The 13,483-nt window shown below is 41.5% G+C and overlaps 1 protein-coding gene across 6 annotated transcripts in view; it reads left to right on the top strand.

The window, feature by feature from the left end:
• The window catches only part of LOC118228237 (A-kinase anchor protein 13-like), a 102,325-nt gene that overhangs the window by 76,707 nt on the left and 12,135 nt on the right, over positions 1-13,483 (top strand). For 3 of the 6 annotated variants that reach the window (XM_035419593.1, XM_035419592.1, XM_035419589.1), the window contains 10 exons: positions 12-126; positions 562-684; positions 2,685-2,727; positions 2,991-3,102; positions 5,916-6,078; positions 11,072-11,139; positions 11,837-11,903; positions 12,065-12,209; positions 12,422-12,534; positions 12,862-13,008. In XM_035419593.1, coding sequence (XP_035275484.1) covers positions 12-126; positions 562-684; positions 2,685-2,727; positions 2,991-3,102; positions 5,916-6,078; positions 11,072-11,139; positions 11,837-11,903; positions 12,065-12,209; positions 12,422-12,534; positions 12,862-13,008 — 1,096 coding nt within the window. The remainder of the gene's footprint in view (positions 1-11; positions 127-561; positions 685-2,684; positions 2,728-2,990; positions 3,103-5,915; positions 6,079-11,071; positions 11,140-11,836; positions 11,904-12,064; positions 12,210-12,421; positions 12,535-12,861; positions 13,009-13,483) is intronic. The other 3 variants (XM_035419590.1, XM_035419591.1, XM_035419594.1) reach the window with 3 other exon arrangements.

Below are 13,483 nucleotides of genomic sequence, written 5' to 3'. Positions count from 1 at the left end.
TTTCACTTCAGATATCAGGAGGATTTCGCCTTGCCAGGCACAGCTGCAAGTCCATGACCCTGCCCCTGCCCCTGACCCTGACCAAATCAGTGTCCATGGTGACCATCAGCCAGAAGGAGCCGGACGGTGAGTGCTGCCCTCTAGCTGTCAACCGGCTAACTCTGGCGACCCCTCTCCTCTCTTCTTCAGTGGTCTCTTCCCCTGCGGTCACACTGGCCCTTGTTAGACAGTCACGTTCTGTAGCACTTGGTGTCCAACCTCAGGCAATCCCATGGGTCCTTCCACATCTCGCCCCTCTCCAACTGTTTGGTGCGTGTCCTAGGAAGCACTGTATCCGGTTGTTTTCGTACTGGCTCCACCTGTCTATCCCCGTTGTTTTTTCCCATTACCTTGTACCCACTTCCTAATCCCTCCTCCGTTTGGAGGGCCCAGAATCCCCAAATCTGAATTCTCCTTCGTGGAGTGTACTGTATGTGGGTGCGGGTGACGTCCCTCAGACCAATTGCTGTCTTTAACGCGTTGGTGCTCTGATTTCTTTGTGCCTGTGAACGGAAACCCCAGCGATGGGCCGGCCTCGACCAAAGAGACGAATCTCCTTCTCCTTCAGCATCTCTCCGATCCTCCCCAAATCTAAAACTGTCTTTTCTATTGGCTCTTCATCCAGTGATGAGGAGGAGTCTTGCAGTAAGTACGCTCCCACGATACCCCCGTTCCCCGCCACCCGAGAATGGTGCCTAAAACCCCACTTGCCGTTCTACCGTCCCTCTGTGACTAAAAGGATATGTCGTGGTCCCAGATAAACAGCGTCTCTAATCGTGTGACAGCGTGTGTATCTCCCCTTTGTTTAAGGTCTCTAAGGTCACTAAACCACTTTTCTTTTTTTCTTTTTTTTGTAAATAAGCTAATTTACAATTTGTCACATGACGCAGTTTATTTAAATGCTTTTCTTATCGCTATTGCCAACACAGGCTTTTCCGGCTTGCTGGCTTCAGTCTCAAAATTGCATTGTGTTCGGTCTGTTAACCCAAACTAGGTTAAACAGATGAGATACTGCATTTTGGATCTGTTTGGCCTAAACAGAGTTTATGAATAATGGTGGGTGTATTCACGGAAAAGAGAACTGGAACTCTGGAAGCCTCTGAACTTTCTGTTTTTAGTTTCTGTGATTCTAGGAGCTGCTAAGTGTGCACTAATTGTTTTGTCTGGTATTAAAAAGTGCATGTACAATACGCAACACTATCAGTTTAATGAGTCTGTGTCACAGAATGTTTAGCTTTGTTATTGCTAGAATACCCTGATTATTTATATAAGAAAAAAAGACACTTGTAATACTTATTGTTTAATTGTCGTGTTTTTTCCCTATAGAAAATGTGTATGTAATGTTTTGTGCTTATTGTGGACAAAGTTCTGTAAGCCACAAGGTTAAGATGCTGTTGATGTCATAACATCTGAGTCTTAACCAGATATGGAGATCTAAAAATGAATGTGTGGGGGGAAAAAAACAAACAGGAATGTGTATTAGCGTGATGACTGCTTCTGTAAAGAGACAGCAGGAGAACACAAGGATTTCGACTAGGTTCCAGGTCCCCCATCTGGAAGAGCCATCAATCCACCCCAGTTTCAATAACTGCAGTGGCAGCCTTTGTGTAAATGGAGATGTTATTCCACTTATTAGTCTTACAGGGAGACCAAAGAAATTCAGAAAGTCTTTTAAGTGATTACAGCTGGTCATATCTGAAGTTTTTTTCCCCATAACCATTTAACTTGCTTCCTGTGCTTAAAAACTATATTTTGGAATAATTCAAACAGCCTGCCTCCTAGTTACAGTCATTGTTCCCGGAATTTAATTTTGTTGATGCCGTTTATATGTGGATTAGCTGCCAGACTTGGCAAAGATCAAGTGAAGAAGTCTTATTTGCATGGTGCAGTTTAATATAGCTCTATGCCAGCTAAACCCATTGTAATGCTGCTGGTAGATTTAGAATAGTGTTTCATAGCAGTTCTTCATTGTGCAATCCTTACAGTCAGGAATGAAGCTGTTTAAAATGCCTAAAACTGATTCTTGTCAGAGGCTGTAAGATGGTTCTAGAAATTCCAAGCCTTGCCATTCTGGGTAGTGCTGCAAAAAAGAAAGTGTTTTGTGGAACTTGGGGAAGGTCAGGTATTTACTCACATAATTCTAGGAAGGGTGATTTGGGAAGATTTATTTTCTGTTTGCATTACTCAATTTTATTTTTAGAGTTTCCTATAAGTTCATATGTTTGAGAGTTCAGTGCTGACCCTGGCTTATTCCCATAGTTTCTGGTCTCTTGCTACAAGGAAAATATGCTTGAGACCAAATGGTTTTGGAGGGTTTAGGTTTGCTGGCTTGTAAGATAGAAGAATGTCCTAAATCTTGCTTTGTGAGAATTAATGTGTAATTTCTGCCCTGCAAAATATTGAACAATCTCTGCTCTGAACAAAACTGTAATATAATGAATAATGGGAAATTCAGTGCAAGCATATTATATTGATTGACCTAAGTCTGAAAAAACTTGTCATTCAGCGGCAAAACCTTCCAGCAATTTTTTTTAAAAAGTACTCTTGAAGTAAATGTTGTTACTGATATACTGTAGCTAGCATACACGATCTGCCACTGTCTCTGCAATTTCAGCATGAGCTCATTGATCTTTCTCTGTTTTCAGGTATGAGATCATTCTCCAGTCCCTCTTGTTCTTTGGGATACAGGTGAGACATCTACACAACACAATATTAACAGCTGCTCAATTATTAAAAATGTGTTCGATTATTTCTTTCTGTGCATTTATGTATCATATAGTGCATGTAATATGTTGGGAATGTATGCCCCACATAGTACATATATTTCTAATGTTGTAAATGTATGGCTCATATAGTACATGTATTCCTAATGTTGTGAATGTATGCCTCATTTAGTACATGACTATGTCACGTAAACATATCGCTCATATAGTGCATGTATTTCTTGTCAGCATCTCTGAAGAGGACCCTGGCCCCTTAAGAAGTGACACTGAAGGGAAGGGAGTGACGAAGGTGAGCCGGACCTTCAGCTACCTCAAGAGCAAGATGTACAAAAAGACCAAGGTGAGTCCACTACAAAAGAGTTTTGTCACTGAAATAAATGCCTTTGCTGTACATAGCTAGCTAACCAGCTGTCATCTGTTACAGGGGGAAAGAAATGGTTAATTCAATAGCTAGCTAGATTTATATTATTCATTTAATAATTGCAATGTGGAAAGGCCATTTTCGAGCTAGTATGTCTGAAAGCTACAGCAAAAGCAATCAATAGCAGGCTACTAGTAGTCCTGATATTTCAGAGGTTACTTTTCAATGGGCAGATATTAGCTAGCTGACCACCTAGCTCATGTATTAGCTAAAACAATTGCCATTGAATGGAGAGGCACATTTCTCATGAGAACTGGTAACCAGTAAGCACAAGGTAAGTAAGCACTGACATAGCAGTAATGTATCCTCTCTGACTTGAGCCCACTGTACCCCATATGACTCAATTTTTATCCACTGGTATTGCTTTGTAAGCTTGTATAGTTGTGGTTCCTTGGAGCTGCTTGGCCAGGTGGTACAAGCCAAGAACCCACAGTTTAGGGGTGGTGATCAGTTGTGGAACACAACTGGGTGCTGGAGCTTTTTTATGATTCTTACTTCTATGAAGGTGTTTTAAATATTGCTGTTTTGCATTTCTGAGAAATATAGCGCTGTTCGACAAATAAAAGGTTCAACTCCTACTCAGTCATATGTAGAGAAGTCTGCAACGAGAGAGCAGAGTGAATGCTTTATCTCCTCACAGTTGGGGAAGTTCAACAGGAAGATGAGACATTGCGGTGTGTTCTTTTTTCTGTGGCCAGCCTTGCTTTTAAAGTGCCCGTGCTTCAATGAGGAGCACTTCTGTTGTCGAGTGTTCTGGTAGCAACTGAGTTTGGATTGAGGAGCAGTATGAGTAATACTGTTTTTATTGTGTATGCACTGCGGTCAAATTAAATGTATAAATGAGAACATTAAATGCTCGTTCTTTGACTCATATTTTTGGCTGAGATTCTTCTGGCAATTAGGCAATATTGATGGATGGTGATTATGCATGCAGATGTCACATTTTGGAATTCATCGTATGTTGTATGAATGCTCCTGGAAAAAGAAAAAAAAACCATAGTAGTAATCTGTCTAAAATAACAGCCCTGCTGCGTTCCTACTTTAAACTCTGAGTTTTATAATTAATATGCCGTAATGGAGCACATGGAATGTGAGTTTCTGAACTTTTTTTCATTTTATAAATGTATAGTATCACAATGTACTTAAAAAAATAAAAATAAATAAAAACATTTGTCAGTTTATATGTTTTGTGCTTGCTGTAGTCTGTAATAGGTATTTCAGTTGCTTTTTGGCTAGGTCAAAAGAGATTTTAAACGAAGGCTGAAAAAAAAGCCGCAGGCATTACTAATTGGGTTTAAAGATTGTTTGCGGTTTTTTCTTCAAGCTGGTGTAGGTTTGCAAGCACTTGGTGGCTGCATGATTGAGTTGTGTTGACATATGTGTTTGTGCATTGGGAGTTGTAGATGGTAGGCCTGTGTCTTTAAGATGAGCTTGTGAGGCACAGATAGACAGTCAGAACACCCCCTGCCAACCAGCTCTGTACTTCCTCCACTGCTTTGAGCTGCCGTCATGGGAACACTAGTTTTTGCGGCAGTAGACTCCGCCGCGGGTTCCGGACCAGTGGGCTGACTCTCCAGCAGGGATGCTGTCTCGGAGGTTCTTTGAGGGGCAAGGCCGGTCCTTGAAGCTGAAAGATCTGTTCGGACTGGAGGTGGGCTGAGGGTTGTTGAGAGCTTTGTGTTCGGGGACAGGCTAGGCTAGACTACTCTGGGCCTCTACGTACGGGAGATCTCTCTCCCTTTCTCTCTCTCTCTGTCTCGGAGTCTCGCTGCTTGTCTTTCTGTTGATTTTCATTGAGCTTCGAGCTGCCTTTTCAGTGATCCAGACTCCCCCACTTTCCACAGTGTTTTCACTTCCTGTTTATTTGAAATGTGAAGTTTCTGCTGTGTCGTTTGTGTTTTAGTGTGTTTGGACAATTCGTTCAGTTTTTGAATGTAAATTGGAATATCGCTAATGTATAGCTTTCTGAATGTAGCTGATCAGAAAGCCCTGTTGCTGTCACTGATGGAAGTGGCACACATTATTTAATGTGAAATCAAAATGCAGGGGGAGGAAATATTGTGTTTCAAAATATAAGACTAATTTATTTCTATTGTGTCATTTTGTTTCTGTATATTTTTGGAAGTATAATATATTAAAAAATTCTAAAAATATATTTTAAATATTAAGTATTTTTGTAATGTCCTAGGCAATGTAAATTGATATATTCCTTCGGATTCTGGCCAGAATCCCAGAATCCACAACACAGTATATTCCTGTAGGCTTTAGATGATTCCTACCATGAGGATGAAATAAAAATGTATATATTGTCTGTGTCTGCATGGAGTGTCAGACAAATCTACTTGGAAGTAATATGTTTTCCTGTCTGCGTAGGATGGTAGACGATATCATGTGTTTAGCAGACGGCATGATCATTTACTCTTGCTGCAGAAATGCTGCAGAAATCATAAGAGTGTGTCATCATGGTGTTCGTGTGATGGACTTTGAATGGGTTTCTTCAGCCAGTGTAGATGTATGAAGAATTCGGTTGAGTTGAGTGTAATTCACTGTTTAGAGCAGTGGGTACCAGGTGATTTGAGCACTAACGCACCTTGTTGGGCGCCTTAGTTTGGACTTGGTCACACGCTAATCAAGGAGGGAAAGTTAAACGGCACAGAAACCTTGGAACTTTGGTTGTGTGTAGCTGGGCTTTCTCTTGTGCTTCTGTTCCTAATCATTTTTTTTCTGTGCAGGAAAAAGACAAAGACAGGAGCAAGGATAAAGAGAAAGAGGCCAAGGAGAGAGAGAAACGGACCTTGAATGGACATCTTTTCAGCCCTGTACTCGCCACCCTCCCGGTTCATTGCCATCAGTGCAACAAAGCTATCAACACTAAGGATGCCTCCTACTGCACGAGTAAGAAACCATGCCTTTTCACCTCCAAACGAATGACCGTGGTAGAGGAACCTCTCCATAGTTAGCATGCGATTATTTATTTTTCACTGGTGCACTAAAAAGTTCCCCAAATTCTTGGTTTACAGAAGTGAAGTGTGTCATCCGGTGACAGTGGTTTGCTTGCTTATTTGTCTACATTGATGGAGTTTGCTGTAGTTGTATACAAAATGAAATGCAACTGCAAGTATGCACAAAAATATCCCGAGCTTCAGATTATTTGTGGTCAATTGTTTTGGTAGACTCTACTTTAAGATTTGTTTTGATTTTAGTTGTATTTGCTGTGGAAAACGTTTGTGAGAACCTTGTTGCTTTGTTGGTTTAGTGCTATATTGCTGCAGAATAATGTGTAGTTTTTTAAAATCTGGATTTAAAAGGGAAAAATGTTTGTATCACACCAGAAGATCTGTGGCTCACTTCATCTGTAAAGTGTCTACATGCAGCCTGAAGAGGATGTACTTATTTCACAAGCCTGTGGCAGTGCTCAGAAAAGTGGGGAAAAAAGGAAGCTTGCCATTACAGTCAGTGGCGACATCACTTCCCACTTCCTGTTGCAGTTTTAGTTTCACAAAACTGAATCGGATTAGTCATACCTGGACCAGGTCTGGGCTGCTCACTGCCATATTTATAGGTGAGGCTACTTTGGTTCACTCTCCCAGGAGGGTCATTTGGTCCTCAAGCACATCACTTATCTGAACTGGCTGATTGCCTAACTGATATTTTTACCTGTACAGTCATATTCATGTTCTTCTTATGAAATTTACTCACCCAGTTTATCAAACTGTATATACTGTACTGTTGCTATTGTCCCATTGAGCAAGATACTGAATCAAATTTCAGTCAGCGAAAGATATCCAGTTCATCGTGTATTAGGTCAAGTATATATGAAATAAATTGTTTTGTGTGACTAAATACTCAAAAGCAGCATTTAGGTGAGATTATGGTGTATTATTACCTCAGAGGCAGTTCTGTGGGTGCATTATGGTGCCGGGCTGAGTAGGGGCACTCCCCTGTCTGGTGTCTGAGTAATGTCTGTTCTGGGAGCCAGTAGGGGACAGTTTCCAGCAGGCCTACTTCCCTTTCAGCAGGAGTCCCACTCTTTCCTCTGTCAGAGTTATAATAAGACTGATGCTATCTGCGCGCACACCTCCATCCAGCTCCAGTCATGACTGTCTGAGGGTACGGGGAGGTTTTCTGTTGTTGTTTTTTTTTTCAGTTCAGTGTGTTAAAGTGTAGGCTTCAGGCCTGCTTCTCCTGTCAGGATTCACAGACGGTTTTGAGGCTGCCTGGGTATCAGTGTGCTAGGGAGTGAGTTGGTGAGTGACTGAGTCAGTCAGTCGTCAGGGTGCTGAGAAGTGAGTGAGCGAGCGAGTGTGTGTGTTTGGGGGAGGGGGTTGGTTGCGGTCGGAGCAGTGGAGGGAGAGACGTGGACTGCTGCCCAGCCAGCCTCCTCAGTTTTGCACTGGGTTGCATCACCCTTCCCCTGGCCCCGTACCCCCTCCCCCCCCCCCGCCTCCGCTGCTGCTGGAAGACCTAAGTTCAGTCTGACGCTTCTTTTCATTTATGGCTTTGTTTAAAAGGGACTTCCTGTCAATAAGCTAACTCAGCTTTGGTTGCTCTCTGTCACATATTCAGACATGCTATGGGCCAGCTCAAGTGTGTTCTGTGTTGTATTCACTTATCCTCGGACCATCCATTTTTATTTTTTTTAAAACAAACTAGTACTGTATTTGCTTCTAGTCAATCCATATTTTTACAAGTTTTCGTGATGCCAGGAAAACACAGCAGCCCACATATTGTATTTTTGGATGTGTGTTTGGATAATCTGCAAAAACAGTTAATCTATTCTATTATCTTGGATTTGGCATAAAATTGAACCTTTGGGTACTGGCCATTTTGTTCCATGATGTCAACAAGGACACAACAATGACACAAATAGATCATGTTTTTGCTTCTGCTTTTACAACCTCCATTGCAGAACTTTTTTTTTTCTTTTCCACCTGCTGATTCAATAGTATTCTCTGACCAGCAAACATCTAGCTCTTTAAATGGATTACTATACATTCAGAAAACTGTTTAAATTCAACTTGATCATACGCAAAACTGGAGGAGGACTTCAGTTTTTTATCTCCTGAAAATGTATTCTCTTAAAAACAGAATCAATTTGCAGGAGATTAAAGTGTGCATTACGTCACCAACCAGTTCCGGAGTTTATGTCTGAGCTCGACTCATTTTTCTGAGAACAGCGTAAGCATGCTTGCCTTTAGAAAAATGACCATGTTTATAGTCCCTACCCTGCAGCTAAAATTGTGGATGTTATTTATGCATTTGGTGGAGTTTCCTGGCTGGCTCTTAGCAAGACACATATTCTCACTTGCCCAAAAGTATCTCACAAAATTATAGATGGGAATCTAGAAAACACCTCTACAACTTGAGGTGATGTTTAAACAATTATTTTGGTGTGCTGAACAATTCTGGAAGTGTTTTTGCCTTTTTGTGTAAATTCCAAATTCATTATGGATATGTCAAAATTTGTCTTGAAATGCATTTGAAAAATGTATTGAGATGGAGCCATTTCAGAAGGGAATTGCTGCATGCCACCCTCCATGTTTTGTAGCTGGTGCACTTATATTTCATCAACCTCTGTAAGGTGAACATTTCACTAAAAGCTCTTTATGCTCTCAGTTTAACCCTACAATACATGACAATTTTCATGTACAAAATATGCTGTTCTATGTAACTACAGTAATCCCGTATGATAATGGGTTGATAATGATCAGCTAAGTACCTTTTAGGACTGCAGTCACTTTCTTTAGTCGCCTTTTATAGTTACAGTTTGTACTCACACCTTCACTCTTGCACCTTGGTTCACTGACTTACATCAGCTGCAATACTGTCATATTACTAGCCAAAAACGAGTCATTATTTATATTTTTATTAAAAGATATGTTTCCATTCATATTTTAATGGGGCTCTCAGTCTAAAATGGTCAGTATATGTTCTGGGCTGTATTTGTTAATAGACGGCCTGTTTCCATAATTGACTATCAAATATTTGGAAGTTTATAGAACACGAGAGTGTGGGCGTGGGAAGAAACAGCCTATGTACCCTGTTTTGTTAATCACTGTTTATCGGTCTCAAAGGAAAGGAAGACCCCAGAAACGGAAACTGCAGTGTCATTAGGGGAAATCTCTTTTTCCACGAGGGAAGCAGTTGGGAGTGGAGTGGGTGAGGGATAGAAGCAGTGAGAATGTTCTCAGCTGGCTGACTGATGTCCAATCAGCTGCAAATGTCCTCCTGTCCAGAGGTAATCTGGGATATATTCAATAGAAGCAATCTACAGTATAAGTCACAGAAAATGCGCTGAAGTGAATTCCACACCAACTGTGGCAGAGCTGGCATTTATGCTTTGTATGGCACTTCTAGTAATGTCATTATATTTCATACTGAGTAATATAAAATATAAACTAGCCTCCTAATCGCTATATATGAACATTTTCATTTAACATGTAATGCTGTTCTAGCAATTTGTCCTGAGCAGATGTACAAGCACGTTGGAATGTCCTCTGTTTTTGAGAAATATATAGCATGCAGTATTGCTATATTTGTGAGGCAGTGCTGAGTGTATTTTACCATCAAAAATCAGTGTTCATTGGGTCTCATGTCAGTGGGATCCACCACCATGATGTTGTGATAAATTCCTGTCATTCATTGAAATTCATAAAGCTGAATGGAATTAGCTATAGACACTGTGGCCAGAATTAGAAGTTTTCAGCAAATCTGCTGGTTCATTTTTTTTTTTTAATGCTTGTGTTTCAAAGCCTTGCGAATATCAAATTCACCACAGCTGTCTGTTCATGCACAATTCCCCGATCTGTTTGAGATTCAGAGTTGAGTTGAAAGAGCTCAAATCCTGGTCAAGCACCAGAAAAAAGTAAGATAAGAGACAGCAACACACCCCGTGCTGCAGTCTTGTGACAGCCGTTAACAATTTAAACAGGGAGCAGCAACAGAATGCACATTGTTTTCTCTTCATGTGTTTTGTGTGTGCACTGTTTCTGGGCCAGCAAGATGGCCGTAGGTGTGTGTTCAACTTTTTTTTTGTTTGTTTACTGTCTCATAAAAGTCTGAGCCTGTGTATGAGCTCAGCCGTGGCGGAAATCCCTGTCAGTTATATATAATTTGACAGTCTTCTTCACCTTTAAATGGGTGTGTCTTTGTTCACTGTGTACAGTAAATAAAACTGTTTGTGGTCGAAGGTCAATCTGTTTGAAAGGCTACGAAAGGTAAGACTATGACAAGGAACTGTGAATCATTCCGTTTTTAATAGAAATATATAGGATGGAAGAAATACGCCTACTCTTTATGTTTTTAATAAACCATATATGATTCATACGGGTTTTACATTGTCATTCAGTGCAATGTCATTTGATTCCGTTGTACATTTTATGTGCTCACATTAAGCATGGCACGAGTTTGATGATGATATCTTGTGTGTATTTCGAACATCTTGTGCACGTATTGTATAGGTATCATAACCGTTTAACTGGCCATGCCTCTGCCTGTTGTTGTTTTGTGAAATGTATGTAGCCGTTAGCCTTTGAGTCAGTCAGCTAACTGGTATACCCTGTGCAGTACGCTGTTCTTTTTCTGATGTTGTTTTCAAAAGGAGTTTAAACCTGCTCTTGCTTTGTTGTGTCAGTTGTGTTGTGTCATGTTAATCCAAACTGCTGCTGTTTCCTCTGCCCTCCAAAGCGTTTCAGTCTAAGATGAGGCTCCTGTGCATTGTGCAGTGTTTATTTTGTACCTTCATTGCGGTTTGCCCTCGTTTTGTGGGCTGTCACGAGAATATCTCCATAGGGGTAGCTGCGAAATGTTTTCACTTTTTTTAATCACTCAAGACAATCACTGGTAACTAAAAGTAATTTTATATATTTTTTTTTTTTCTTTGTTCTAGTCTGCAACGCACATGTTCATAAGGGCTGTAGAGAAATCCTACCTGCTTGTGCCAAGGTCAAAATGAAGGTAAGAGCTGTGTTGCATGTCTCTCTTTCTCTCTCTCTCTCTCTGTAATGTTATAGTTAGACGAGACGCTGACCTGCTGGGTGCCAAAATAATTGAAGTGAATACAATTTTTAGACCAGCTGGCTTTGGGATGATTCTCACCTGGGTCCAGGACAAAATCATGCATACGTATACCATTTTGCTTAAATTCCAGTTTCACACAAAATGATTGGTAGCGGTAATCCAGCTGTACCTGATGAAACACTTATACGAATGTGTTATTCATAGAAAAAATAAATTACAAGCAGTGAAGTCATTTGAGTTGTCCTGCATTAAACATTTGTTTTGAATAGGCATTCATAATAGACTTTCCTATCAGTAATTGTTGTCTGGATGGATGGTATCAGCTAAAACAGTATACAATTATCACCTCTTGACAAGTTTTGGGTCTGCAATAGTTTGGCTTGTTACCATGCTGGAGCCTGTGGTCTGCTTCTTTTACTGAAGTTCTGGGAATGATGTGTCCCCACATCATTGCAATTGTACCACCGTGCCCCGTTCTTTTGAAGTTGAGCAATTGATTCCTAGCACATGTGCAGACATGGAGAAGACCTTGTTCTTTCAGTCTAGCTCTGGATTTAATCATTTATTTTTTGTTTGTTTTGTGTGTGTTTTTTTTGAAGTGATGTTGATGAGCATTTTTTCATTTGATTTTTAGCAGCAGAAACAGCAGACTGTAGTAACAGACTCTGCCGCAATGCCTGCTGTCACTTTGAGAAGCAAAAGTAAGTTCCTTACTTTATTTTTTTGGGGCTAGCATACAGTGCTAGATTTTTTTCCAGTGCTCGATTGCTCTCCTACAGTAGGCATTCGTGTCTAACCTGTGTATGGTGTGTGTGTGTGTGTGTGTGTGTGTGCGCTTGTGTACTCGCATGTGTACTTTCAGACACGCCATCACGAGAGCGGCCTTGGTCCGTCATCTCGGCCCCCGACGAACCCGCCTTGGGGATGGGGCCTCGCAGGCACACCAGCATAATGCCCTTCAACAGCAGCAATCTGTCCAAGAGCATGTCAATCAGCAACATCGCAGGGTGAGCCCCAAACGCCAGACCATACTTCCGTCTCTGTCTGTCTCTGCAGGTCCAGTAAAACTCAGAGTGTAAGACCACTCACAGTATCCTCCGGTGCATCCAGTACACTTATGCTGCCGATGATCAGTAGTTAAAGCTGTAATCAAATAGAAAAGGAAATGGAAATGAATTATAAAGCCGAGTTTTGTAATGAAGATCTCTCGCTTGTCCAGCCCGGTGTTCGACGAGATGCCGCTGAAGGGCCTGAGGTACCTCTCCCAGTCCACCGATTCGCTGCACAAGACCAGCAAGGTCAACGAGTCCACCGAGTCCCTGACCGACGAAGGTGAGCCTCACCTGGCCCGTGTGCGATCAGCCAGCAGCTGGGTCTCAGGCGTCCGCTCAGACAGGATGTGGAGAGGAAATTCATTCCATTTTCTTGCTGGAAAAATCAAAGACAGGGGGCGAGCAATCTGGATTTTTTTAGAGCCATTCAAAATGGTATCTCGGGGCACTTGTACAGAACACATGGAAGACTTGCAGTGTTTGACAACCAGCCATTGTATGAGTTTTTAATAGTGCTTTTTAATGAGTCTCATTTATAGCATAGCAGGGAATTGTGGGAGGTCCTACCTGGACTCCAGGGGTCTTTCTCATTGGGTATCTTTCTCAGGGACAGAAATGATGGACAGTCAGCTGATGGGCGAGTTTGAAGCCGACTCCAAGGATCTGGAGGCGGACTCCTGGAGCTTCGGCCAGGACAAGAAGTTCCTTAAGCAACTCAAAAAGGACATCATCAAGAGACAGGATGTCATCTATGGTACAGTCATCTGAGTAGTCTTACTTTTGAGTAGGGATGTTGGGTTTTCATGGCCCAGACATGCATTGTGTAAACCACATTGTCTGGTTTTAAATAATCACAAAATACCCGCGTCAGTACACAGACTGTCATTTCTCACACCAATGATTCAGCTTATTTCTGTGCAGGCTCCCTCTAGTGGACATTTGGTGACAGTATGTCTTCAAAGCCTTGCTGTCTCCCATACTTTAAAGCTGGATATTTACCTGATGTAGTGAAGTAAAATCCAATATATATGAAGACTAGTGTCAAGGCAGACTGAGCCACCCATACATGAAGTGAAACGAGCCGCTTATTTCCATGCTTGCACACAGACACAAAAAGAAAATGAGGCATTCTGACTCATGTGCAATGTCCTCAGGGTGAGGTTAGGTAGAGTCCTCACACCCTCTGAAGTCAGCAGCTAGCAGCTTGCACTGAGCATGCTCAGACTGCA

Source organism: Anguilla anguilla, chromosome 5 (assembly GCF_013347855.1).
Source record: "Anguilla anguilla isolate fAngAng1 chromosome 5, fAngAng1.pri, whole genome shotgun sequence".
NCBI classification, from domain to species: domain Eukaryota; kingdom Metazoa; phylum Chordata; class Actinopteri; order Anguilliformes; family Anguillidae; genus Anguilla; species Anguilla anguilla.
Note: the sequence above shows the minus strand (reverse complement) of the source record. Positions and strands in the feature narration are given on the sequence as shown.